Source organism: Dryobates pubescens, chromosome 17 (assembly GCF_014839835.1).
Source record: "Dryobates pubescens isolate bDryPub1 chromosome 17, bDryPub1.pri, whole genome shotgun sequence".
Lineage (NCBI taxonomy): Eukaryota > Metazoa > Chordata > Aves > Piciformes > Picidae > Dryobates > Dryobates pubescens.
The window spans coordinates 20,424,155-20,448,571 of NC_071628.1; the positions used below are offsets into that span (position 1 = coordinate 20,424,155).

Below are 24,417 nucleotides of genomic sequence, written 5' to 3' on the forward strand. Positions count from 1 at the left end.
TGGGAACTGCTGGGCTGACTCCAGCTGCTCCTTGCTTTCTAGGCCTAACAGAGCCATTCCCAGCTGGCAAATCCAGGCAAGGGCTTGGCACTGGATGGTCTCTCAGGTCCCTTCCAACCCAAACCACTCTGTGACTCTCTCTCTTCCTCTGTACAGAGCACAGAATCACAGACTGGGAGGGGTAGGAAGGGACCTCTAGAGACAAAGTCCAACCCCCACCAGAGCAGGGCACCCAGGGCAGGGCACACAGGAACACATTCAGACAGGGCTGGGAAGGCTCCACAAGAGACTCCACAACCTCTCTGGGCAGCCTGCTCCAGGCCTCCAGCAGCCTCACCCCAAAGAAGTTTCTCCTCATGCTGAGGTGGAACCTCCTGGGTCCCAGCTTGTGCCCTTAGTTCCTTGTCCTGTCCCTGGGCACCACCAAACAGAGCCTGGCCCCATCCTGCTGCCAGCCAGCCCTCAGCTATTGAGAGACATTGATCAGGTCCCCTCAGCCTCCTCCTCTCCAGGCTAAACAGCCCCAGGGCTCTCAGCCTCTCCCCCTAAGAGATCTGCTCCAGGACCTTCAGCATCCTCCCAGCCCTTGGATCCTCACCTGGCTGAGAGCTAACCCCACCAGGGCTCTCAGCCCTGCTTCCCAGCAGGAGTTCAGGACCCCATCAGTCTCTCCCTGCTCCCCCAAAGGCTCTGTTCTTGGAGATGCCAACTGCAAAGTCAGGACCTGAGCACAGCCTCTTTGGTTTGCTCCTTAACAGCTCCTGGCTCCAGCAGAGCCTCCTGCAGCACTTGGTGCTCCTCAGGCAGCAGGGCAGAGCCTTTTGGGCTGCCTAGGATGCTGCTGGCCCTCAGCTTCCTCCTTCTCTGCTTCCACCCTGCCTGGATGCTTTGTGAGCTGCTGCTGGGGGAGCTGCATGCAGCCAGCAGTGGCTGCAGGACACCCTGCAAGCCAGCAAGGTGCTTCCTGCAAGGGTCTCCAGGCCTTGTTCACCCAGCAAGATGCTTGTCCCACCCAGAGCTGCTGGAGATGGGGAGCTGGTGCCCATCAGTGGTGGTGAGGGGGAGCTGGTGCCCATCAGTGGTGGTGATGTGCTGCAGTTTCCATCCCCTGCTCCTTGGCCTGTCCCAGGGCACAGTGAGCAGAGGCTGTCCCTGTCCCTCCCTTCCTGACCCCCAGCCCTCAGCTATTGAGGGACATTGATCAGATCCCTCTCAGCCTTCTCCTCTCCACACTGAACACCCCCAGGGCTCTCAGCCTCTCCTCACCAGCAGTGCTCCAGGCCCTGCAGCACCCTTGGAGCCTCCCTTGGCCTCTCTCCAGCAGATCCCTGTCCCTCCTGAGCTGGGGAGCCCACAGCTGGATGCAATATTCCAGGGGAGGTCTCAGCAGGGCAGAGCAGAGGGGGAGGAGAACCTCCCTGGCCCTGCTGGCCACACTCTGCTGAGTGCCCTCCAGGACCCCCTTGGCCTTCTTGGCCCCCAGGGCACATTGCTGTCCCATGCAGACCTTGCTGCCCCCCAGCACTCCCAGGAGCTTCTCCTTGGGGCTGCTCCCCAGCAGATCCCCTCCCAGCCTGTGCTGCTGCAGCTTGTTCTTCCTGCCCAGGGGCAGCTCTCTGCTCTTCCTACTCTGGCAGCTCAGGGCCTCTGTGCTGCTGCTGCCCACACCTTTGGGACTCTCCAGCTGTTAGTTCTTCAAACCCTTTGGCTGACTTGGACCAATTCTGACCCAGACAGAGACCTCCAGTGTTGGTACTTTGGCCAAGCACAGCTCAGCTCCCAGCACTCAGAGAGGTTCTGTTCCCTGAGCAGCCTGGTGGCACCCAGGCAGTGGGACTGGTAGGGGTGTGGGAGGGTGTCCCAGGGGTGGGTAAGGAGAGAGGTGCTCTGGGGGTGTCCAAACAGAGGGAGGGAGCTGGGGCAGAGCCTGGGGCAAGGCCTTGTGAGGGGCAGAGGACACAGGGCTAGAGGAATGCAGCTTCACAGGCTCTGCCACACCAGCAGTTTGCTCATCAGCATAATGTCACCTTCAAAGAGTGCTCCCAGAGCTGAGAAGCCTTCTGGGATCAGAGAGATGGAGACAGAGGTTTTGCTCAGGCCTGCAGGGGCAGGGACAGGACCAGGAGCAGTGTTTGCAACCTGGCAGACTGAGGCTGGACATAAGGAAGAAATTCTCCAACATTCCCCCAGGATCCCTTCAGCTGCTGCCCAGAGCCTGGAGGCAGCCTGCAGGCTGCAGAGAGGCTTCCTGAGGGTGTCCAGAGCCAGGCCAAGGGGGAAGGGTTTGGAGCTGAGGCAGAGCAGGGTCAGACTGGAGCTGAGGAAGAAGCTCTTCAGTGTGAGGGTGCTGAGGCTCTGGCACAGGCTGCCCAGGGAGGCTGTGGCTGCCTCCTGCCTGGGGGTGCTCAAGGCCAGACTGGATGAGGCCCTGAGCAGCTGAGTGTAGCTGAGAGGTGTCCCTGGGCATGGCAGGGGTTGGAGCAGATGCTCTGTGAGGCCCCTTCCAGCCTGAGCCTTTCTGGGATTCTGTGCTGAGTGTGCTGAGGCTGTGGCTGTCCCACAGAATCAGTCACAGGATGGGCCAGGCCAGGAGGCACCTGCAGAGCTCACCCAAGCCCTGCAGCCAGCAGGGCCATCCCCAGCTGGATCAGGCTGCCCAGGGCCTCATCCAGCCTCACCTTGAACATCTCCAGGGCTGGAGCCTCAGCCCCCTCCCTGGGCAGCCTGCTGCAGTGCTCCAGCAGCCTCCTGGGGCAGAATTTGTTCCTCACAGCCAATCTCAATCTGCTCTGCTCTGGCTTGAAGCCATAGCCCCTGGTGCTGTCCCTGCAGGCCTTTGGGAACAGTCTCTCTGCAGCCTTCCTGTAGCTCTCTTCAGGCACTGGCAGGCTGCTCTGAGGTCTGCCTGGAGCCTTCTCATCCCCAGGCTGAACCCCCCCAGCTCCCTCAGCCTGGCCTCAGAGCAGAGCTGCTCCAAGCCCCTGAGCATTTTCCTGGCCTCCTCTGGAGCCTCTCCATCAGCTCCAGGTCCTTCCTGTGCTGAGGGCTCCAGGCCTGCACACAGCCCTGCAGGGGAGGTCTCAGCAGAGCACAGGGGCAGAATCTCCTCTGTGGCTCTGCTGGCAGTGCTGCCCTTGGCCTCCTGTGCTGCAGGCTCACCCTGCCTGCTCCTGGCCAGCTGCTCCTGACTGGAAGCATTCAGGGTCAGGCTGGATGGGGCTTTGAGCACCCAGTGGAAGGTGTCCCTGCTCCTGGCAGGAGATCTGGCCCAGATGTCTGGCAAGCCCTAACCCAGCCCATTCTGTGGGTGCCTGCCATCAGCAGAGGCTGCTGGGCTTTGCTGCGTGCCAGCCCCAGGCTGGGTGCCCTGGGAGGTGCCCAGGCAGGGGCCCAGGCAGGTGCCAGCTGTTACTCACCAGCTGGATGGCAATCATCAGCACCGTTTTCAGCGTGAATGTCCTGTCACAGAGGTCAAACAAATCCTCCAGGCTAGGCCCCAGCAGCTCCAGTACCATGGCATTGTACTTCCCACAGGGTCCAAAGTAATACACCTGGGGCAGGCCTTCAGCTGCAAGGAGAGGAAAGGAATGAGATCAGCCAGCAGCCAAACCCTGCCTGCTGTAGGGCCACCTGGCTGCCCACAGCCCTGAGGCTGAGTCCCCTTCTGCCTGCTCCTGCCCAGCAAGCAGCTCAGCCCCAGCAGGCCCCAGGAGTGCCCTGAAGGCTGGCTCAGTGCAGGCTGTGCTCAGCTGCACCCCTGGGCAGCCTGCAAAGCAGCAGCCTGGCCACAGGGAGGTGCCTGGCTTGGCCAGCTCCAGCCTGGGGATCAAGGTGAGGAGCTCCCAGCTGCAGGCAGCACTGGCACCACACAGCCAGGCTGGGAGAAGGGCCTGGGGGTGAGGAGCTCCCAGCTGCAGGCAGCACTGGCACCACACAGCCAGGCTGGGAGAAGGGCCTGGGGGTGAGGAGCTCCCAGCTGCAGCCAGCACTGGCACCACACAGCCAGGCTGGGAGGAGAAGGGCCTGGGGGTGAGGAGCTCCCAGCTGCAGGCAGCACTGGCAGCACACAGCCAGGCTGGGAGGAGAAGGGCCTGGGGGTGAGGAGCTCCCAGCTGCAGCCAGCACTGGCACCACACAGCCAGGCTGGGAGGAGAAGGGCCTGGGGGTGAGGAGCTCCCAGCTGCAGCCAGCACTGGCACCACACAGCCAGGCTGGGAGGAGAAGGGCCTGGGGGTGAGGAGCTCCCAGCTGCAGCCAGCACTGGCACCACACAGCCAGGCTGGGAGGAGAAGGGCCTGGGGGTGAGGAGCTCCCAGCTGCAACCAGCACTGGCAGCACACAGCCAGGCTGGGAGAAGGGCCTGGGGGTGAGGAGCTCCCAGCTGCAGCCAGCACTGGCAGCACACAGCCAAGCTGGGAGAAGGGCCTGGGGGTGAGGAGCTCCCAGCTGCAGCCAGCACTGGCAGCACACAGTCAGGCTGGCAGAGCAGAGCCTGGGGAGCAGAAGGAGAAGGGCCTGGGGGTGTCACTTGATGACAAACTCACTGGAAGGTCCTGGAGGTCTGCCTGGAGCCTTCTCCTCTCCAGGCTGAAGCCCCCCAGCTCCCTCAGCCTGTCCCCAGAGCAGAGCTGCTCCAGCCCACTGACTATGTGGCCCACCACCTCCCTGGGCAGCCTCTGCCAGCCCCTGACCACTCTGGCACCAAAGGAATTCTTCCTCCTCTCCAACCTCAGCCTCCTCTGGCACAACTCCAGGCCAGTTCCTCTCCTGCTCTCACCTGAGCCTAGGGAGCAGAGCCCAAGCCCAGCTCCCTGCAGCCTCCTCTCAGGGAGCTGCAGAGAGCAATGAGGTCTCCCTCAGCCTCCTCTGCTCCACACCAATCCCCCCCCAGCTCCCTCAGCTGCTCCTCCCCAGCCCCTTCCCCAGCCCCTTCCCCAGCCCCTTCCCCAGCTCTGCTGCCCTTCTCTGGCCCTGCTCCAGCCCCTCAGTGGATCCAGGTCTCCTTCTGAGGCATCCCAAAGCTCCCAGCAGCAGCAGGTTTCTTGGCAGGGTTGGAGGGGGAAGGATTTTCCCTTCCTGTTAGGAACTCAGCCCAGCAGCCCTGAGCAGGCTCTAGGGTCTGGAGCAGGGGCATGGTTCAACATGAGACACAGCCCCAGGGTGCAGGCTGTGCAGCCCCAGGGTCCCCTGCACAGGACATCAGCTTTGGGTCACCTTGCACAGGGAGGTCACTTGGGAAATGCTTCTCTCTAGGAACTCAACACTCCCAGTCTCAAAGATTGGGCTTTGGACTGAATATGGCTTTGAACTGAGAGAGAGGGCTCCAGAGTGCAGAGGGGGAGGGGATGGTTTAGACTGAGGGTGCTGAGGCACTGGAACAGGTATCCCAGGGAGCTCACAGACCCCTGGCACCACTGCAGGTCAGGCTGGCTGGGGCTCTGAGCAACCTGCTCTGGCTGGGGCTGTCCCTGCTGGCTGCAGGGAGGTTGGGCTGGATGAGCACTAATGATCCCTTCCAGCTCAGAGCATGCTCTGGTTGTGTGGAGGCCAATGGTACACTTGGGTGCATCAAGAAGAGAGTGGCCAGCAGGTCAAGGAAGGCTTTTCTGCCCCCTCTGCTCTGCCCTGCTGACAGCACACCTGCAATACTGCACCCAGCTCTGGGCTCCCCAGTGCCAGAGGGACAGGGATCTGCTGGAGAGAGCTCAGCAGAGAGCTGCAGGGATGCTGAAGGGCCTGGAAAGCCTCTGCTGTGAAGAGAGGCTGAGAGCCCTGGGGCTGCATGGCCTGGAGAGGAGAAGGCTGAGAGGGGACCTGGCCCATGCCTGGCAGGACCTGAGGGGTGGGGGTCAGAGGCTGGAGCCAGGCTCTGCTCAGGGATGCCCAGGGACAGGAGGGGGCAATGGATGCACTCAGTCACAGGAAACTCCACCTCAACATGAGAACAGATTTTCTCCCCAGGGAGGCTGCAGGGCCCTGGAGCAGGCTGCCCAGAGAGGCTGTGGAGCCTCCTGCTCTGCAGAGCCTCCAGCCCCACCTGGCTCTGCTCCTGTGTGCCCTGCCCTGTGTGCCCTGCTCTGGCAGGGGGCTGGATCTCTGGAGGTTCCCTCCAGCCCCTGCCACTCTGTGCCTCTGTGCTGTGCAGCTCCTGGGGAGGAGGAGGCTGCAGTGCCCCTGACCAGTGCTGCAGGAACAGAACCTCCCATGCACTGCTGCAGGGCACAGCCAAGGCCACAGTGTGCTGCAGAGGGCAGTGCCCACCCAGCAGCCAGCACCAGGGAGGAGATTCTGCCCCTGTGCTCTGCTGAGACCTCCCCTGCAGGGCTGTGTGCAGGCCTGGAGCCCTCAGCACAGGAAGGACCTGGAGCTGATGGAGAGGCTCCAGAGGAGGCCAGGAAAATGCTCAGGGGCTTGGAGCAGCTCTGCTCTGAGGCCAGGCTGAGGGAGCTGGGGGGGTTCAGCCTGGGGATGAGAAGGCTCCAGGCACAACTCAGAGCAGCCTGCCAGTGCCTGAAGAGAGCTACAGGAAGGATGGAGAGAGACTGTTCCCAAAGGCCTGCAGGGACAGCACCAGGGGCAATGGCTTCAAGCCAGAGCAGAGCAGATTGAGATTGGCTGTGAGGAACAAGTTGTGCCCCAGGAGGCTGCTGGAGCACTGCAGCAGGCTGCCCAGGGAGGGGGTTGGGGTCCCAGCCCTGGAGATGTTCAAGGTGAGGCTGGATGAGGCCCTGGGCAGCCTGATCCAGCTGGGGATGGCCCTGCTGGCTGCAGGGCTTGGGTGAGCTCTGCAGGTGCCTCCTGGCCTGGCCCATTCTATGCTCCCATGCTAAGTCCAAGCTGAGCTGTGCCAGGTCCCCTCCCCAGGAGACCATCCTGCTCCAGAGCTCCCTGGGCCCCCCCTTGGTGTGCAGCTTGGCCATGAGGTGCTGGGGCCAGGCCAGGAGGCTGTGCTGGTGGTGTCCTGGCTGCAGCTGTGGTTGCTGCTGCTGCAGTGCAGCTCCACAGCCTGGCTGCATGGAGAGCTGCAGAGAGCATCCCCTGCAGCAGGGCCAGGAGAGGCTTTAGCGGCTCAGGGACGGCTTGGGGCAAGGCTGCTGCCTCCTGCCCTCCCCTAGCTTGTGCCCACAAAGCAAAGGGCAGCTGTGGGGTGAGCTGCTGGCCTGCCTGCCAGCCACAGCAGTGCTGCTCTGGAGGTGGGCAGCAGGAGTGGGCAGCTGCAGCTGCCAGGGGCTGGCTGCAGCCTTCCTCCACGCTCCCTAATTACAGAGGGCTGCAGCAACCAGCACTTAGGTGGCCTCAAGTCACTCCAGGCCCCTCAGGGTGCTCCCCCAGTGGGACTTGTTTACATCCACCCACACCAGCCTGACTGAAATGACCTCTGCTGCCTAATTGCAATGGGAAGGGCAGCCTTGTGCAACAGGGATGGAAAGAATCCCTTGGGAAAGGACAGGGCTGCCTGCAGGGAGGAGAGCAGGGCTGGGGCACAGCAAGGGCAGCAGAGTGAGAGAAGAATGTCAGCAATGGAGAAGGCTCCAGGCAGAGCTCAGAGCAGCCTCCCAGCAGCTGAAGGGCTGCAGGAGAGCTGGGGAAGGACTCTGGACAAGGGCTGGGAGGGACAGGCTGAGGGCCAATGGCTTTGAGCTGGGAGAGGGGAGACTGAGAGTGGAGAGAAGGAAGAAATTGTTGTGAGTGAGGGTGGGGAGACACTGGCACAGGTTGCCCAGGGAGGCTGTGGCTGCCTCCTGCCTGGAGGTGTTTCAGGCCAGGCTGGATGAGGCCCTGAGCAGCCTGTGCTGGTGGGAGGTGTCCCTGCCCGTGGCAGGGGCTGGAGCTGGCTGAGCTCTGGGGTCCCTTCCAGCCCAACCCACTCTGTGATTCTATGAATGTATGAAGTGCAGGCAGGCACAAAGCACTCAGCTGCTGGCTGGGGTGGAACAGCAACAGACCCCTGGGCTGCAGCAGCAGGCAGCTGTGCAGATGCTGCTGGGGCTGCAGGTGAGGCTGGGCTGTTGCCTCCACCTTCCATCCTTCCTGCCCAGTGAGCAGGCAGCTCCCCTGCAACCCAGCAGCAGGAGGTCCCACAGCAAGCACCGAGCCTGCCCAGCAGCAGAGGTGACCTCACTGGGCAAGCAGAGTGCTGGGGACAGCTCCCTGCCTGCAGCCCCTTCCCTGCATCACCTCCCTGCAGCCCCTTCCCTGCATCACCTCCCTGCAGCTCCCTGCCTGCAGCCCCTTCCCTGCATCACCTCCCTGCAGCCCCCTCCCTGCACCTGCTCCCTGCAGCCCCTTCCCTGCACCTCCCTGCAGCCCCCTGCCTGCAGCCCCCTCCCTGCACCTGCTCCCTGCAGCCCCTTCCCTGCACCTCCCTGCAGCCCCCTGCCTGCAGCCCCCTCCCTGCACCTGCTCCCTGCAGCCCCTTCCCTGCATCTCCCTGCAGCCCCCTGCCTGCAGCCCCCTGCCTGCACCTGCTCCCTGCAGCCCCTTCCCTGCATCACCTCCCTGCAGCTCCCTGCCTGCACCTGCTCCCTGCAGCCCCTTCCCTGCATCTCCCTGCAGCCCCTTCCCTGCATCACCTCCCTGCAGCTCCCTGCCTGCACCTGCTCCCTGCAGCCCCTTCCCTGCATCTCCCTGCAGCCCCGTCCCTGCATCACCTCCCTGCAGCCCCCTGCCTGCACCTGCTCCCTGCAGCCCCTTCCCTGCATCACCTCCCTGCAGCTCCCTGCCTGCACCTGCTCCCTGCAGCCCCTTCCCTGCATCTCCCTGCAGCCCCTTCCCTGCATCACCTCCCTGCAGCTCCCTGCCTGCACCTGCTCCCTGCAGCCCCTTCCCTGCATCTCCCTGCAGCCCCTTCCCTGCATCACCTCCCTGCAGCCCCCTGCCTGCACCTGCTCCCTGCAGCCCCTTCCCTGCATCACCTCCCTGCAGCTCCCTGCCTGCACCTGCTCCCTGCAGCCCCTTCCCTGCATCTCCCTGCAGCCCCTTCCCTGCATCACCTCCCTGCAGCTCCCTGCCTGCACCTGCTCCCTGCAGCCCCTTCCCTGCATCACCTCCCTGCAGCCCCCTGCCTGCAGCCCCTTCCCTGCATCACCTCACTGCAGCCCCTTCCCTGCAGCCCCCTCCCTGCACCTGCTCCCTGCAGCCCCCTGCCTGCCGCCCCCTCCCTGCACCTGCTCCCTGCAGCCCCTTCCCTGCATCACCTCCCTGCAGCCCCCTCCCTGCACCTGCTCCCTGCAGCCCCTTCCCTGCATCACCTCCCTGCAGCCCCCTCCCTGCACCTGCTCCCTGCAGCCCCCTGCCTGCACCTGCTCCCTGCAGCCCCCTGCCTGCACCTGCTCCCCGCAGCCCCTGCCCGCAGCCCCGTGGCGGGCCGGCAGGGTGCCTCAGCCGCTGCGGGCAGAGGGCAGCCGCAGAGCTCCGCGGCTCCGGCTCCGGCTCCGCCTCCCCTGCTGCTCCCCGGCGCCGCCCGGGGCAGGCTGTGCCGCAGGGCCGAGGCCGCAATGGTTCAACAGCCCCGGGGGGGGCACCGCACCGCCTCCCTGGGCAGCCTCTTCCAGGGCTTGGCCGTTCTGGCAGCAAGTGAATTGCTCCTACTACCCAGCTTCAAGCCCCTCTGGTGCAGCTGGAGGCCACTCGCCTTGAGCTGCGGTCAGGCAGCTGGCAGGGGGGGCCCAGAGCAGCCTTGAGCTGCGGTCAGGCAGCTGGCGGGGGGGGCCCAGAGCAGCCTCAGAGCTGTGCCAGGGCTGGGCAGGACGCTGGCAGCGCTCCGGGCTGAGCACACAACCCCTTTGCCCAGGGACTGCTGGCCCCACTCCAGCTCTGTGGGTCAGCACACGGAGCATATGTCAGACCACCTGGAAGCAAAAGCAGCTCTCATCCTGTCCTGAGCTCCCCCCACAGAGTGACCATCAGGTCCTGGCTCCTGTGCCTGCCGCTTGCTCGCCCTGCTCCCTGCCCCGGGCCTGGCTCTGCCGCAGCACCGAGGAGCGGAGCCCACGGCCAGGCAGGAGAGGCCTGCAGATGGTCACTGGGCAGCAGGCCCTGGGCCTCCCCTGCTGGGGGCTTGGAAGACTTCAGGGAGCAACTGTGCAAAGCCATTCCTGAAGCAAATGTCCCTGCACTGGGAGGGGGAAGGGAGGGCACTGCAGAGGGCCTGCCAGTGGCTCTGGATAGAGGGAGGCACTGCAGCAGCAGAGGAAGCATCAGCCAGCTGCAGAGGAGTCACCCAGCTGCAGAAGAGCCACCCAGCTGCAGAAGAGCCACCCAGCTGCAGAGGCATCAGCCAGCTGCAGAGGCATCAGCCAGCTGCAGAGGAGTCACCCAGCTGCAGAGGCATCGGCCAGCTGCAGAAGAGCCACCCAGCTGCAGAGGAGTCACCCAGCTGCAGAGGAGTCACCCAGCTGCAGAGGAGTCACCCAGCTGCAGAGTCAAGGACAAGGCCTCCACATCTGATCAGCTTTTAAACTCCTCAGTAGTGCACTCACTGAGAGCAGCCCTGAGGAGAAGGTCCTGGGGGTGTTGGGGGGGTGCAAAGCTGGAGATGAGCTGGCACTGAGTGCTGCCAGCCCAGAGCCAACCTGTCCTGGGCTGGTCCCCAGCACCCTGGGCAGCAGGGGCAGGGAGGGGATTCTGCCTCTCTGCTGTGCTCTGCTGAGGCCTCCCTGCAGTGCTGGGGCAGCTCTGGAGCCCTCAGCACACACAGGGAGCTGGTGGAGCAGGGCCAGAGGAGGCCACAGCAGTGCTGGGGACAGCAGAGCTGGAGGCAGGACTGGAGGGGAGGTCTGAGCAGAGCAGAGCCAAGGGGCAGGATCCCCTCTGCTGCCCTGCTGCCCACACTGCTCTGGCTGCAGCCCAGCACACAGCTGCCTGCTGGGCTGCCTCAGGCCACTGCTGGCTCCTGGGGAGCTGCTCAGCACCCAGCACCCCCAAGGCTCTTTCTCCAGGGCTGCTCTCCCCCCACTCTGCACCCAGCCTGGAGCTGTGCCTGGCCTTGGCCCGAGCCAGCTGCAGGACCTTGCCCTGTGCCTTGTTGAGCCTCCTGCAGCTGGCACTGGGCCACTTCTCCAGCCTGTCAAGAGCCTGGAGGAGCAGGGAAGGCACAGCAAGAGCTTAGAAGCTCTCAGACTGGGAGAGACCTCCTGCTGCAGTGGGTGCTCCATGCTGGCAGGGGAAGCAGCCCAAGGCCAAAGCCTGGGCTGGCTTGAGCAGCAAGCAGGAATTCAGGGCAGGGAAGCCCAATGGCAGCAGGTGGAAGCTCAAGGCCTCTGCTGGGGAAATCAGAGACTTTGCTAAAAAGCAAGCCAACAACAAACCCCCAAAGCTCAGCACCTTTGGCTTCTCCTGGGATCTGCCTTTGATGCCTGCTGCAGGCTATGGTCACAAAGAGGCCTCTGAGGCCCAGGGCTGTAGGACACTGCTGTGACTGAGGAGAGCTCACCAAAGGCTCAGGGTTGTGGATGAGGGGAGGGAGTCAGTCAGCAGCAAGTGTGCAGATGGCACCAAGCTGGGAGCAGAGGTTGGTCAGTTAGAGGGCTGAAGGGCTCTGCAGAGGGACCTTGCCAGGCTGGACAGATGGGCAGAGGCCAACAGGATGGCATTCAACAAGTCCAAGGGCCAGGTGCTGCACTTTGGCCACAGCAACCCCAGGCAGAGCTACAGGCTGGGGGCAGAGTGGCTGAGAGCTGCCAAACAGAGAGGGACCTGGGGGTGCTGAGTGACAGCTGCCTGAACATGAGCCAGCAGTGTGCCCAGGGGGCCAAGAAGGCCAAGGGCATCCTGGCCTGCATCAGGAAGAGTGTGGCCAGCAGGAGCAGGGAAGTCATTGTGCCCCTGGACTCTGCACTGGTTAGGCCACACCTTGAGTGCTGTGTCCAGTTCTGGGCCCCTCAGCTTAGGAAGGACTTTGAGAGACTTGAAGGTGTCCAGAGAAGGGCAACAAGGCTGGGGAGAGGCCTTGAGCACAGCCCTGTGAGGAGAGGCTGAGGGAGCTGGGGTTGCTTAGCCTGCAGAAGAGGAGGCTCAGGGGAGACCTCATTGCCCTCTGCAACTCCCTGAAGGGAGGTTGTAGCCAGGAGGGGGTTGGGCTCTTCTCCCAGGCACCCAGCACCAGAACAAGAGGACACAGTCTTAAGCTGTGCCAGGGGAGGTTTAGGCTGGAGGTGAGGAGAAAGTTCTTCCCAGAGAGAGTTGTTAGCCATTGGGATGTGCTGCCCAGGGAGGTGGTGGAGTCCCCATCCCTGAAGGTGTTCAAGAGGGGACTGGATGTGGCCCTTGGTGCCATGGTCTAGCCATGAGGTCTGTGGGGACAGGTTGGACTCTGTGATCTCTGAGGTCTCTTCCAACCTTGGTGATTCTGTGAGACTGCTGCAAAGCCTCTGGAGTTTCACACCATTTTCAGACTTGTGCCTCCTGGCTCAGGGCTGTCCCTTGGCACACACAGAGCTGCCCTGCCCCTGCCACCTCCTGTGGCACCACAGCTCTGTCCTCCCTCGCAGCTCAGGGTCCTAGCCCCACACCATCACCCACACCACAGTGATGCTCTGCTGACCAAACCTTTGCCAAAGGCAGCAGGAGGCTGCCCAGAGCAGCCAGGGCAGGAGCTGCTGTCCAGCCAAGCCTGCAGGAGAGGTCTGGAGCAAGGGAGGAGCCAGAAGCTTTGCCTTACCTGCACTGCCCAGCTGCTTGTAGAACCTGTACTCCAGGTGGAGCTGTGGTGCTCGGGATTTGATGGGTTCCTGCAAGAGAGAACACCCAAAGGCCCCTGGTCAGGAGCAGCCTGGCTGCAGAAACATCCTAGCACCTGGAACCTGCCCCAGCACAGCCTGCCCCAACTGCCTCCAGCTGGGAGACAGCACAGCCTGGCCTGGAAGGCTAACAACAGGCTGCAGGAGGCCATCACTGCATGGAGCCTCCCAGGGGGCTGGAAGGGACCCCAGAGCTCAGCCAGCTCCAGCCCCTGCCACGGGCAGGGACACCTCCCACCAGCACAGGCTGCTCAGGGCCTCATCCAGCCTGGCCTGAAACACCTCCAGGCAGGAGGCAGCCACAGCCTCCCTGGGCAACCTGTGCCAGTGTCTCCCCACCCTCACTCACAACAATTTCTTCCTCCTCTCCACTCTCAGTCTCCCCTCTCCCAGCTCAAAGCCATTGGCCCTCAGCCTGGCCCTCCCAGCCCTTCTCCACAGTCCCTCCCCAGCTCTCCTGGAGCCCTTCAGCTGCTGGGAGGCTGCTCTGAGCTCTGCCTGGAGCCTTCTCTTCTGCAGGCTGCACAGCCCCAACTCTCCCAGCCTGGCCCCACAGGGGAGGCTCTGCAGCCTCTGCTCCTCCTGGTGGCCTCCTCTGGAGCCTCTCCAGCAGCTCCAGGTCCTGCTTGTGCTGGGGGCCCCAGAGCTGGAGGCAGTGCTGCAGGTGGGCTCTGAGCAGAGCAGAGCAGAGGGGCAGAATCCCCTCCCTGTGCTGCTGCTCTCCCTGCTCTGGCTGCAGCTCAGCACTCAGCTGGCTCTGGGCTGCCAGGGCCCAGTGCTGGCTCCTGGGGACTCTGTCACCACCTGACCCCCCCAAGGCCTTCTCCTGCAGGCTGCTCTCAGCCACTCCCCACTCAGCTAAGGGTCAATGTGAGCAGCACAAAAAGCAGTGAGACTTGCACTCTGGAGGAGGAAGAGGAGGAGGAGGAAGAGCTTCCTGATGGCAGCACAAAGCTCTGCCACAGCAGGATTGCTGAGGGGAGCTGCTGGCTCCTGCAGCATGCCCCTGGCAGAGGAGCAGCCAGGCTGCAAGAGGTGAAGCCCCAAGCTGATGCTGTGGGCTGTGGCTGCCCACAGGAGCTTTGGTGGTCACTGGCCTCTGTCTGTGGAGGGTGTTGAGTCATGTGCCTGGGTGTGAAGCCAGACCACAGCCACAGGGCTGCACAGCAGGCACCAGGGCCCAGGCAGAGAGCTGCTGAGAGCACAGGGAAATGTCAGCACCTGCCCAGCAGCTGCCACTCAGACCTCTCAGAGCACCCCAGAAGGCCCTCTCTGCACACAGGGAAGAAGTCTGCACACTCCTCAGCACACTGCCAGCTCCCTGTGAGCCACACAGGCAGCAAGGAGGCTGCTGCCAAGGGGAACTTCACAGCCTGGAGCAAGAAGTGGGCACTTGGCATTGTTTGTGGTTAGGGTTGTCAGGGCTGGAAGGGACCCCACAGCTCAGCCAGCTCCAAGCCCCCTGCCATGGGCAGGGACACCTCACACCACAGCAGGTTGCTCACAGCCACAGCCAGCCTGGCTTCCACCTCTGGATCCTCTCCCTCCACCTCTGGCAATGGGCACTGGCAGCCCAGAAGGCTCAGCTCAGCTGCCCTTGGCCTTCTGGGCTGCCAGTGCCCATTGCTGCCTCCCTGGCCCAAGCCTGATTCCTGCCCCCCTCAGAGGTGTCCCAGACCCCTATCCCTCCCTGACACCCTCCAAAGTCCCTCCCCAGCTTTCCTGCAGCCCCCTGCAGCTCCTGGAAGGCCACCAGAAGCTCTCCTGGGAGCCTTCTCCTCTCCAGCCTGCACAACCCCAACTCTCTCAGGCTGTCTACAGAGCAGAGCAGCTCCAGCCCTCTGCTCCTCCTCCTGGCCCTGCTCTGGACACCTTCCAGCCCCTCCAGAGCCTTCCTGGCCCAGAGGCTCCAGAGCTGGCCCCAGAGCTGCAACTGTGGTCTCAGCAGAGTGGAGCAGAGGGGCAGAATCCCCTCCCTGGCCCTGCTGGCCACACTTCTCTGGCTGCAGCCCAGGCTCTGCTTGGCTCTCTGGGCTGCAAGTGCTCCCTGCTGGCTCCTGTGGAGCTTCTCCTCCCCCAGCACCCCCAAGGCAGGATTGCTGGGCCAGGCAGCAGTGGGCACTCACCCAGGTGGCTCTGAGAGGGGCTGAATTTCTGTCTGGGTGCTGCTTCTCACAGCACTGTTTGGTTGGAAAAGGCCTCTAAGGTCATTCACTCCAAGCACACCATGGCCCCAGCTGCCATGGCCACAGGGCTCTGCAGCACCTCCAGCCATGGGGACTCCACCACCTCCCTGGGCAGCCTCTGCCAGACCACTCTGGCAGGCAGTGCTCATTGCTGGTGCTGCAGCTGGTGGGACCACCTGTGAAAGGCCAGGAGCAGCTTTACTGATCCCAGGTGAGGCTAAGCAGGCTGTGAGCAGCCTGCTCTAGTGGAGGATGTCCCTGCTGACTGCAGGGGGCTTGGAACTGGGTGACCTCTGCAGGTGCCTTCCAACCCAAGCCATTCTCTGCTTCAGCAGCACACCCTGGCTGTGTCCACAGCTTGTTTGCTGTCATCAGGTGCCCCTAACCCACCTCCTGCTCAGCAAGCAGCAGGGCTCCTCCTCAGGGTGGATCCCTACCCCAGGGCACCCTGAGCTGCCCTGCAGGCAGTTTGGTCTACTTCAGGGAGCATCTCCTGCCCGTTGCCAGCAGCCTTGGACAAACCAGGCCCCACAGCCCTCTGCCACCTACTGCACACCACAGAAGGAGGAAGCTGGGGAGAGGAGATGTGTGGTGCTGGAAGGTGCTCAGAGCTCATGCAGCAAGTCCCCCTTGGTCTGCTGGGATGTGGAGGGCTCCAGGTCCTGCCAGACAAACCCAGCTGGGCAGCCAGGAGTCTGCAGCTGAAGCACATCAGAGTCACTACTGCAGGGGCAGATGACAGGGCCTGGATCTGTGCTCAAGGAGCAGGAGGGCAGGAAAGAGCCAGCAGCTGCAGACAGAACATCTGCAAAGTGCCAGGGACTGCTGGAGGTCCTGGTGTGCAGGGGGCACAAGGCAGGGCAGCACCACAGCCTGCTGGCCTTGGAGAAGAGGAGGCAGAGAGAGACCTCATAGCTCCCTACTGCTCCCTGAAAGGAGGCTGCAGAGGAACTCTGGCACAGGTTGCCCAGGGAGGCTGTGGCTGCCTCTTCCCTGGAGGTGTTCAAGGCCAGGCTGAGTGCTGAGCTGCAGCCAGAGCAGGGAGAGCAGCAGCACAGGGAGGGGATTCTGCCCCTCTGCTCTGCTCTGCTCAGAGCCCACCTGCAGCACTGCCTCCAGCTCTGGGGCCCCCAGCACAAGCAGGACCTGGAGCTGCTGGAGAGGCTCCAAGAGGAGGCCACCAGGAGGAGCAGAGGCTGCAGAGCCTCCCCTGTGGGGCCAGGCTGGGAGAGTTGGGGCTGTGCAGCCTGGAGAGGAGAAGGCTCCAGGCAGAGCTCAGAGCAGCCTCCCAGCAGCTGAAGGGCTCCAGGAGAGCTGGGGAGGGACTGTGGAGAAGGGCTGGGAGGGCCAGGCTGAGGGCCAATGGCTTTGAGCTGGGAGAGGGGAGGCTGAGAGTGGAGAGGAGGAAGAAATGCTTGTCAGTGAGGCTGGGGAGACACTGGCACAGGTTGCCCAGGGAGGCTGTGGCTGCCTCCTGCCTGGAGGTGTTTGAGGCCAGGCTGGATGAGGCCCTGAGCAGCCTGTGCTGGTGGGAGGTGTCCCTGCCCATGGCTGAGCTCTGGGGTCCCTTCCAGCACAGCCTGTTCTGTGATTCCATGGTTCCACCAAAGCTGCTTTTGGTCTGAGTGCTTCCCCCAGGGTAACTTCAGAAGTCTTGGAGCTCCTACTCACCAGTTTGATGGCTACATACTCATTGGTGTAGAGATTTTTACCTGTGAAGAGAAGATAGAAAACATCTTTGAGTTCCACATCCAAGAGCTGCAGGCAGAGGCAGCAGGCAGAGCTGTGGCACCCATGGCCAGCAGCTGGCTCTGCTCAGTGCCCTGCTGCAAGGTCTGCCTCTAACAAGCTGGGAGCCTGGGGGGCACACAGCAGAGTGTGGCCAGCAGGGCCAGGGAGGTTCTCCTCCCCTCTGCTCTGCCCTGCTGAGACCACACCTGGAGGATTGTGTCCAGTTCTGTGCTCCCCAGCTCAGGAGGTACATGGATGAACTGAAGAGAGTCCCATGGAGGCTGTGAGGATGCTGAAGGGACTTGGAACAGCTGTGTGAGGAGGAGAGGCTGAGAGCCCTGGGGCTGGGCAGTGTGGAGAGGAGAAGGCTGAGAGGGACCTGATCAATGTCTCTCAATAGCTGAGGGCTGGGGGTCAGGATGGAGGTGCCAGGCTCTGTTTGGTGGTGCCCAGGGGCAGGACAAGGAGCAATGGGCACAGGCTGGGACCCAGGAGGTTCCACCTCAGCATGAGGAGAAACTTCTTTGGGGTGAGGCTGCTGGAGGCCTGGAGCAGGCTGCCCAGAGAGGTTGTGGAGTCTCTTGCTGTGGAGAGCCTCCAACCCCCCCTGGCTGTGCTCCTGGGTGCCCTGCCCTGGGTGCCCTGCCCTGGCAGGGGGTGGGCTGGATGCTCTCTGACCTTCTACAGCCCCAGCAGGTCACCAGGGCAGGCAGAGGCTGCCTTCCCCTCAGGATGAGGCCACCCTGCCTGTGGCAGCACTCAGGCCTGGTGCAAGCAGCTGAGGAGCTGTCCCAGCTCTCACTGCCCACAGTGGGGAAGGACAGAGGCAGAGGATTGCTTCTGCCTGAACTCTCTTAACTCTGAGCAACTTCCCCCTGGGCCTGCAGAGACCTTCAGCAGCTCCCTGCTGCTGCACAGCCAAGCAAGGAGGCCTCTGAGCACCACCCCTGCAGCCACTCAGCACACCCCCACCCCCCCTGCACACAGGCTGTGTGCATGCCAGCAGCACAAAGGCAGCCCTGGGAGTCCACAGAACCAGAGACCTGCTGGGGCTGGAGAAGGCCTCCAGGCTCAGCCAGGCCAAGCTCAGCCCAGCCCCACCATGGCCACCACACCATGGCCCCAGCTGCCATGGCCACAGGGCTCTGCAGCACCTCCAGCCAGGGGGACTCCACCACCTCCCTGGGCAGCCTCTGCCAGCCCCTGACCACTCTGGCACCAAAGGAATTCTTCCTCCTCTCCAACCCAAGCCTCCCCTGGCACAACTCCAGGCCAGTTCCTCTCACCCTGCAGGAACATCACTGTTTTCCTCAGCCACAAGAAGCTCAGCCAGCTCCAGCCCCTGCCAGGGGCAGGGACACCTCCCTCCAGCACAGGCTGCTCAGGGCCTCATCCAGCCTGGCCTGAAACACCTCCAGGGAGGGGGCAGCCTCCTTCTGTGGAGAGGTCCAAACTCCACCCCTGGCCATTGTGATCCTGGGCAGGCTGCTGTGGGGGCCCTGCTGTGGAAGAGATGCCACCAGCTGAGCCTCCAGACCACCTCCTTACTCAGGAACTTGCTCTGTGGGTTCTTCTTGCACTGATCCAACAACCCCAGCAGGGTGGGGTTGGAAGGGACCTCCAGAGAGCAACCTCCCTGCCAGAGCAGGAGCACCCAGGGCAGGGCACACAGGAACACAGCCAGGGGGGGCTTGAAAGCCTCCAGAGAAGGAGGCTCCACAACCTCTCTGGCAGCCTGCTTCTCCCAGTCTCCTCTCAAAATCAATCAGCATTTCTTTAGGAGGATTTAAGAGCTGTGCAGCACCTTGGGCTCTTAAGTCCTCCTAAACAAATGCTGCCTTGATGGAACCAGCCCCTTAGGTGGCCAGGAGACCAATGGACCACAAATCCTGAGCTACCTGGGCTGAATGCCAGCCAAAGAGGTGGGACAGCTGGAGCAGGCCATGAAATTAGGGCCCTGAGGTTAGTGTGGAAGGTGGGATGGAGAAGATGGGGAAGAGTCCAAGGAGACCCTCAGATAATCACAGGATTGTCAGGGCTGGAAGGGACCTCAAGGCTCAGCCAGCTCCAACCCCCTGCCATGGGCAGGGACACCTCACACCACAGCAGGCTGCTCACAGCCACCTCCAGCCTGGCTGCAAACATCTCCAGGCAGGAGGCTTCCACCACCTCCCTGGGCAGCCTGTGCCAGGCTCTCACCACCCTCATGAGGAAGAAGTTCTTCCACCACCTCCCTGGGCAGCCTGTGCCAGGCTCTCACCACCCTCATGGGCAACAACTTCTTCCACCACCTCCCTGGGCAGCCTGTGCCAGGCTCTCACCACCCTCATGGGGAAGAACTTCTTCCAGCACCTCCCTGGGCAGCCATGGTCAAGAGGAAGAGTTCAGAGGTGCAGGCAGCCAAGCTATTGTCACCTGGAGTGCTGGGAACAGTCTTCAGCGTGGGGATGGCTCAAAAATGTCCATCTCTGGCCCCTCCAGTGAGCTGATGCCAAGACCCCCACCAAGGCCAAGAGCCAGAGGCACATCCTCTGGGCAGCAGCCCTCAGGCCAAGGCTTCAGGCAGTGACCCTCCAGCTTGGCCCGGCCAAAGGCAGCTGGCCACCAAAACCCCAGCCCCTTCTTACCTAGCCTGAGCTCTCCAAAGTTCCCACAGCCAATCTTCTTGCCCACTCTGAAGTTGGGTCCCACCATGAGGACCCCGGAGGAGGCGGAGGAGCTGGGGCGGGAGCCGTGGCCGCTCCGTCCCGGCATCCCTTTGGCCGTCCGCTGCCTCTCATCCTTCTCCCGGCCAGGATGGTCCATGGCCCGAGTCAGCAGCCTCTGCCAGGGGGCTGGCAGCGAGCACCCGGGGGGGACACTGCTCTGCTCCTTACAGCACGGCTGTGAATGCACAGGGATGGGAGGTGGGCTCCGAGCCACTCATGGAAAGGCCTGGAGGGGTCTTGGCAGCGGCTCCGGCTTCCTATCGCATGCTGAGGGGGCGGCGGGGGGCGGCCGTGCTCCAGGGCTCCAGCAGGGCAGCTTGCTTGGGCTTCCTTGCCTGGGGACAAGAGCACAAGGACATGGCACATGAGGGCCAGAGCCTCCCCAGCACTGGGGAAGTCAGGAGTCAGCAGGGCAGCACAGACACGAGGGGGCTGCAGGAGGTCCCCAGGATCAGGCAGGCCCCAGCGACCCAGCACCCACCATGGCCACCCTGCCTGCCACCCTGCCTGCCACCCTGCCTGCCACCCAGCCTGCCACCCTGCCTGCCACCCAGCCTGCCACCCAGCCTGCCACCCAGCCTGCCACCCTGCCTGCCACCCTGCCTGCCACCCTGCCTGCCACCCAGCCTGCCACCCAGCAGGTGCCAGGCTCCTTGTGGGGGTGCCCAGGGACAGCACCAGGACCAATGGGCACAGGCTGGGACCCAGGAGGTTCCACCTCAGCATGAGGAGAAACTTCTTTGGGGTGAGGCTGCTGGAGGCCTGGAGCAGGCTGCCCAGAGAGGCTGTGGAGTCTCCTGCTGTGGAGAGCCTCCATCCCCCCCTGGCTGTGCTCCTGGGTGCCCTGCCCTGGGTGCCCTGCCCTGGCAGGGGGTGGGCTGGATGCTCTCTGACCTTCTACAGCCCCAGCAGGTCACCAGGGCAGGCAGAGGCTGCCTTCCCCTCAGGATGAGGCCACCCTGCCTGTGGCAGCACTCAGGCCTGGTGCAAGCAGCTGAGGAGCTGTCCCAGCTCTCATTGCCCACAGTGGGGAAGGACAGAGGCAGAGGATTGCTTCTGCCTGAACTCTCTTAACTCTGAGCAACTTCCCCCTGGGCCTGCAGAGACCTTCAGCAGCTCCCTGCTGCTGCACAGCCAAGCAAGGAGGCCTCTGAGCACCACCCCTGCAGCCACTCAGCACACCCCCACCCCCCCTGCACACAGGCTGTGTGCATGCCAGCAGCACAAAGGCAGCCCTGGGAGTCCACAGAACCAGAGACCTGCTGGGGCTGGAGAAGGCCTCCAGGCTCAGCCAGGCCAAGCTCAGCCCAGTCCCACCATGGCCACCACACCATGGCCCCAGCTGCCATGGCCACAGGGCTCTGCAGCACCTCCAGCCAGGGGGACTCCACCACCTCCCTGGGCAGCCTCTGCCAGCCCCTGACCACTCTGGCACCAAAGGAATTCTTCCTCCTCTCCAACCCAAGCCTCCCCTGGCACAACTCCAGGCCAGTTCCTCTCACCCTGCAGGAACATCACTGTTTTCTTCAGCCACAAGAAGCTCAGCCAGCTCCAGCCCCTGCCATGGGCAGGGACACCTCCCTCCAGCACAGGCTGCTCAGGGCCTCATCCAGCCTGGCCTGAAACACCTCCAGGGAGGGGGCAGCCACAGCCTCCCTGGGCAACCTGTGCCACTGCTGTCACCACCTCATGAGAATGGCTGCAGTGAGGATGGCATCAAGCAGGGCCTGTGAGGGCTGCCAGAGCCTTGGCAGAGCAGTGGCAGCAGAGTGAAGCCTGGACTGGCATTTGAAGGCAGCCACATTAGCACTGGAAGGCTGCTGAGGAGGCCAGCAGAGCCTCCTGCTGCCCCTGCAGCTTGCTCACAGCCATTTCCCTTCCTCCTTTTCCACCCACTCAGCCCCTGCCCTCCAGTGAAGCTGTGAGGAGATCTTCCCCTAATGGTGACTCAGTCCCATCCCAGGGGAGATGGAGACCCAGCCACAGCCCAGGCAAGATCCCAGCCTGAAAGGAAAGCACTCCAGGCACAGGGAGCTGCCTGAAAGCCTCCCAGCAGCAGCTCCAACCATCCCACTCCAGAGCCAAGGTTTCAGTCACCACCTCACCAGGTCTGCAGACAGCACCAAGGGGGAAGCAGAGACCTGCTGGGGGGATCCACAGAGGGCCAGGCTGCCTGGGTGGCCAAGGCCAATGGGATGAGGGTGAGGGTCAAGGCCAAGGGCTGGATCCTGCTCCTGGGGCACAACAGCCCCATGGAGGCTGCAGGCCTGGGGCAGAGTGGCAGTGCCCAGCAGGCAGGAAGGGGCTGAGAGGGGCAGGCAGCTGAGAGCAGGAGCTGTGCCTGAGGGCAAGCACTTGTCAGGGGCTCACTGCTGAGAAGGACACCAGGACAAGCTGGGACTGCCTGCTCAGCACTCCCCCAGCACAGCAGCCCCTGCACCATCCCAGGGCCTGGGCTGGCAGTGCCTGGGCACAGGGAGGGGAAGCAAGTTAGAGTCTGCCTCTGCTGGGCACTGCTGAGCCCACACCTGCAGCACTGGGGGCAGTGCTGGACCCTCACTGCCAGCAGGACATTTGAGGGGCTGGGGCAGAGAAGATCTGAGCCTGGAGAGATTGCCAAGGGCTGGATCTTGCTCTTGGGGCACAACAGCCCCATGGAGGCTGCAGGCCTGGGGCAGAGTGGCAGAGTGCCCAGCAGGAAAGGCCCTGGGGGTGCTGGGTGCCAGCAGCTGGAGAGGAGCCAGCAGTGCCCAGGGGGGCAAGGAGGCCACCAGCAGCCTGGCCTGGAGCAGCACTGGGGTGGGCAGCAGGAGCAGGGCAGGGACTGTGCCCTGTGCTGGGCACTGCTGAGGCTGCACCTTGAGTGCTGGCTGCAGCTCTGGCTCCTCACTGCCAGCAGCACACTGAGAGGCTGGAGCAGGGCCAGAGAAGGGCAGCAGAGCTGGGGAAGGGGCTGGGGAGGAGCAGCTGAGGGAGCTGGGGGGGGTTGGTGTAGAGCAGAGGAGGCTGAGGGAGACCTCATTGCTCTCTGCAGCTCCCTGAGAGGAGGCTGCAGGGAGCTGGGCTTGGGCTCTGCTCCCTAGGCTCAGGTGAGAGCAGGAGAGGAACTGGCCTGGAGTTGTGCCAGGGGAGGGCCAGGATGGAGAGCAGAGGAACCTCACTGCTCTCCAAGAACAGAAGCTGTCACAGCCTTGGCTTGTGGCACAGCTTCAGGAAGTGTCTGAACTGCCCCTGGGAATGAGAGCATCTCCTCCCCTCCCCTGCTAACCAACTGCAGCAGCCCTGCCCCTCCTGGGGCTTTGGTGCAGGAAGGGGCAAGCAGTGCTGGGCACCCACCTGGCAGTGCCTGGCAGAAGGAGCAGCAGAGCTCAGCCCTGCACTTCCTTTGGAGCTCTCCTCAGAGCAGCCCTCCCAGGCAGCCTCCTTCCCTGCAGGGCTGAGCTCATCCCACTTCCCACACAGACAGCAGCTCACATCCTCCAAGCAGCTCCCAGCCCAGGGCTGCAGGGTGGAGGCCACAGCTCCTGCCTGCTCCTGGACTTCCAGCACCCACCCCAGGTGCCAGGGCAGTGCCTTTGGTGAGCCTCTGGAGCTGCAGAGTGCTTCCCAGACCACATCTCCTGCTTCCCACAGGACTTCAAGGGTGAGGAAATCCTCCAAGGGCCTCAGCTGACACATTGCAGGCACAGGGATGTGAGCTCAGCAGCCTCCAGCCTCACTGCATGGGAGGCAGCAGAGCCCCCAGCTGCAGGCAGCAAGGGGGCAGCCCCTGGGGAAGCTCCAGCAGGCAGGGGGGGAAGGGGCCCTGGCAGCCCAGAGCCAGCTGAGTGCTGAGCTGCAGCCAGAGCAGGGAGAGCAGCAGCACAGGGAGGGGATTCTGCCCCTCTGCTCTGCTCTGCTCAGAGCCCCCCTGCAGCACTGCCTCCAGCTCTGGGGCCCCCAGCACAAGCAGGACCTGGAGCTGCTGGAGAGGCTCCAGAGGAGGCCACCAGGATGAGCAGAGGCTGCAGAGCCTCCCCTGTGGGGCCAGGCTGGGAGGCTGTCCCTCAGCCTGTCCCTCCCAGCCCTTCTCCACAGTCCCTCCCCAGCTCTCCTGCAGCCCTTCAGCTCCTGGGAGGCTGCTCTGAGGTCTGCCTGGAGCCTTCTCTTCTGCAGGCTGCACAGCCCCAACTCTCCCAGCCTGGATGTGAGGAACAAGCTGTGCCCCAGGAGGCTGCTGGAGCACTGCAGCAGGCTGCCCAGGGAGGGGGTTGGGGTCCCAGCCCTGGAGATGTTCAAGGTGAGGCTGGATGAGGCCCTGGGCAGCCTGATCCAGCTGGGGATGGCCCTGCTGGCTGCAGGGCTTGGGTGAGCTCTGCAGGTGCCTCCTGGCCTGGCCCATTCTATGCTCCCATGCTAAGTCCAAGCTGAGCTGTGCCAGGTCCCCTCCCCAGGAGGCCATCCTGCTCCAGAGCTCCCTGGGCCCCCCCTTGGTGTGCAGCTTGGCCATGAGGTGCTGGGGCCAGGCCAGGAGGCTGTGCTGGTGGTGTCCTGGCTGCAGCTGTGGTTGCTGCTGCTGCAGTGCAGCTCCACAGCCTGGCTGCATGGAGAGCTGCAGAGAGCATCCCCTGCAGCAGGGCCAGGAGAGGCTTTAGCGGCTCAGGGACGGCTTGGGGCAAGGCTGCTGCCTCCTGCCCTCCCCTAGCTTGTGCCCACAAAGCAAAGGGCACTGCTGGCACTGCCAACCCTGCCCTGGCTCCTCCCCAGTGCAAGGTACAGCTCCTGCAAGTGGCTGCCAGGCTGTGCCCACAGAGCCACCCCCAGCAGCTCCAGCAAGGCCTTGGCACAGCCCTCAGGCAAACTGCTGCACACAGGAGGGCAGGGAAGGAGCAAAGGGCAGTGCCTGCTGCTGCCCTTGCTCTGAAGGCAGCAGCCTGTGCCAGCTGCCTGTGCCACCCCAGCTCATCTCCACCAGCCTGTGCCAGCTGCCTGTGCCACCCCAGCTCATCTCCACCAGCCTGTGCCAGCTGCCTGTGCCACCAAGCTCATACCCACCAGCCTGTGCCAGCTGCC

General features: G+C 63.5%; 1 protein-coding gene across 4 annotated transcripts in view; it reads right to left on the reverse strand.

Moving 5' to 3' along the window:
• The window catches only part of CSNK1G1 (casein kinase 1 gamma 1), a 43,265-nt gene extending 23,690 nt beyond the window's left edge, over window positions 1-19,575 (reverse strand). Inside the window, exons 1-4 of one of the 4 annotated variants that reach the window (XM_054169003.1) lie at window positions 19,285-19,575; window positions 16,598-16,638; window positions 12,662-12,731; window positions 3,417-3,568 (exon numbers count right to left, since the gene is read on the reverse strand). In XM_054169003.1, the coding sequence (XP_054024978.1) occupies window positions 3,417-3,568; window positions 12,662-12,731; window positions 16,598-16,638; window positions 19,285-19,462 (441 nt within the window). In that variant the 5' untranslated portion in view covers window positions 19,463-19,575. The remainder of the gene's footprint in view (window positions 1-3,416; window positions 3,569-12,661; window positions 12,732-16,597; window positions 16,639-19,284) is intronic. The other 3 variants (XM_054169004.1, XM_054169001.1, XM_054169002.1) reach the window with 3 other exon arrangements.
• Window positions 19,576-24,417: the final 4,842 nt, after the last annotated feature.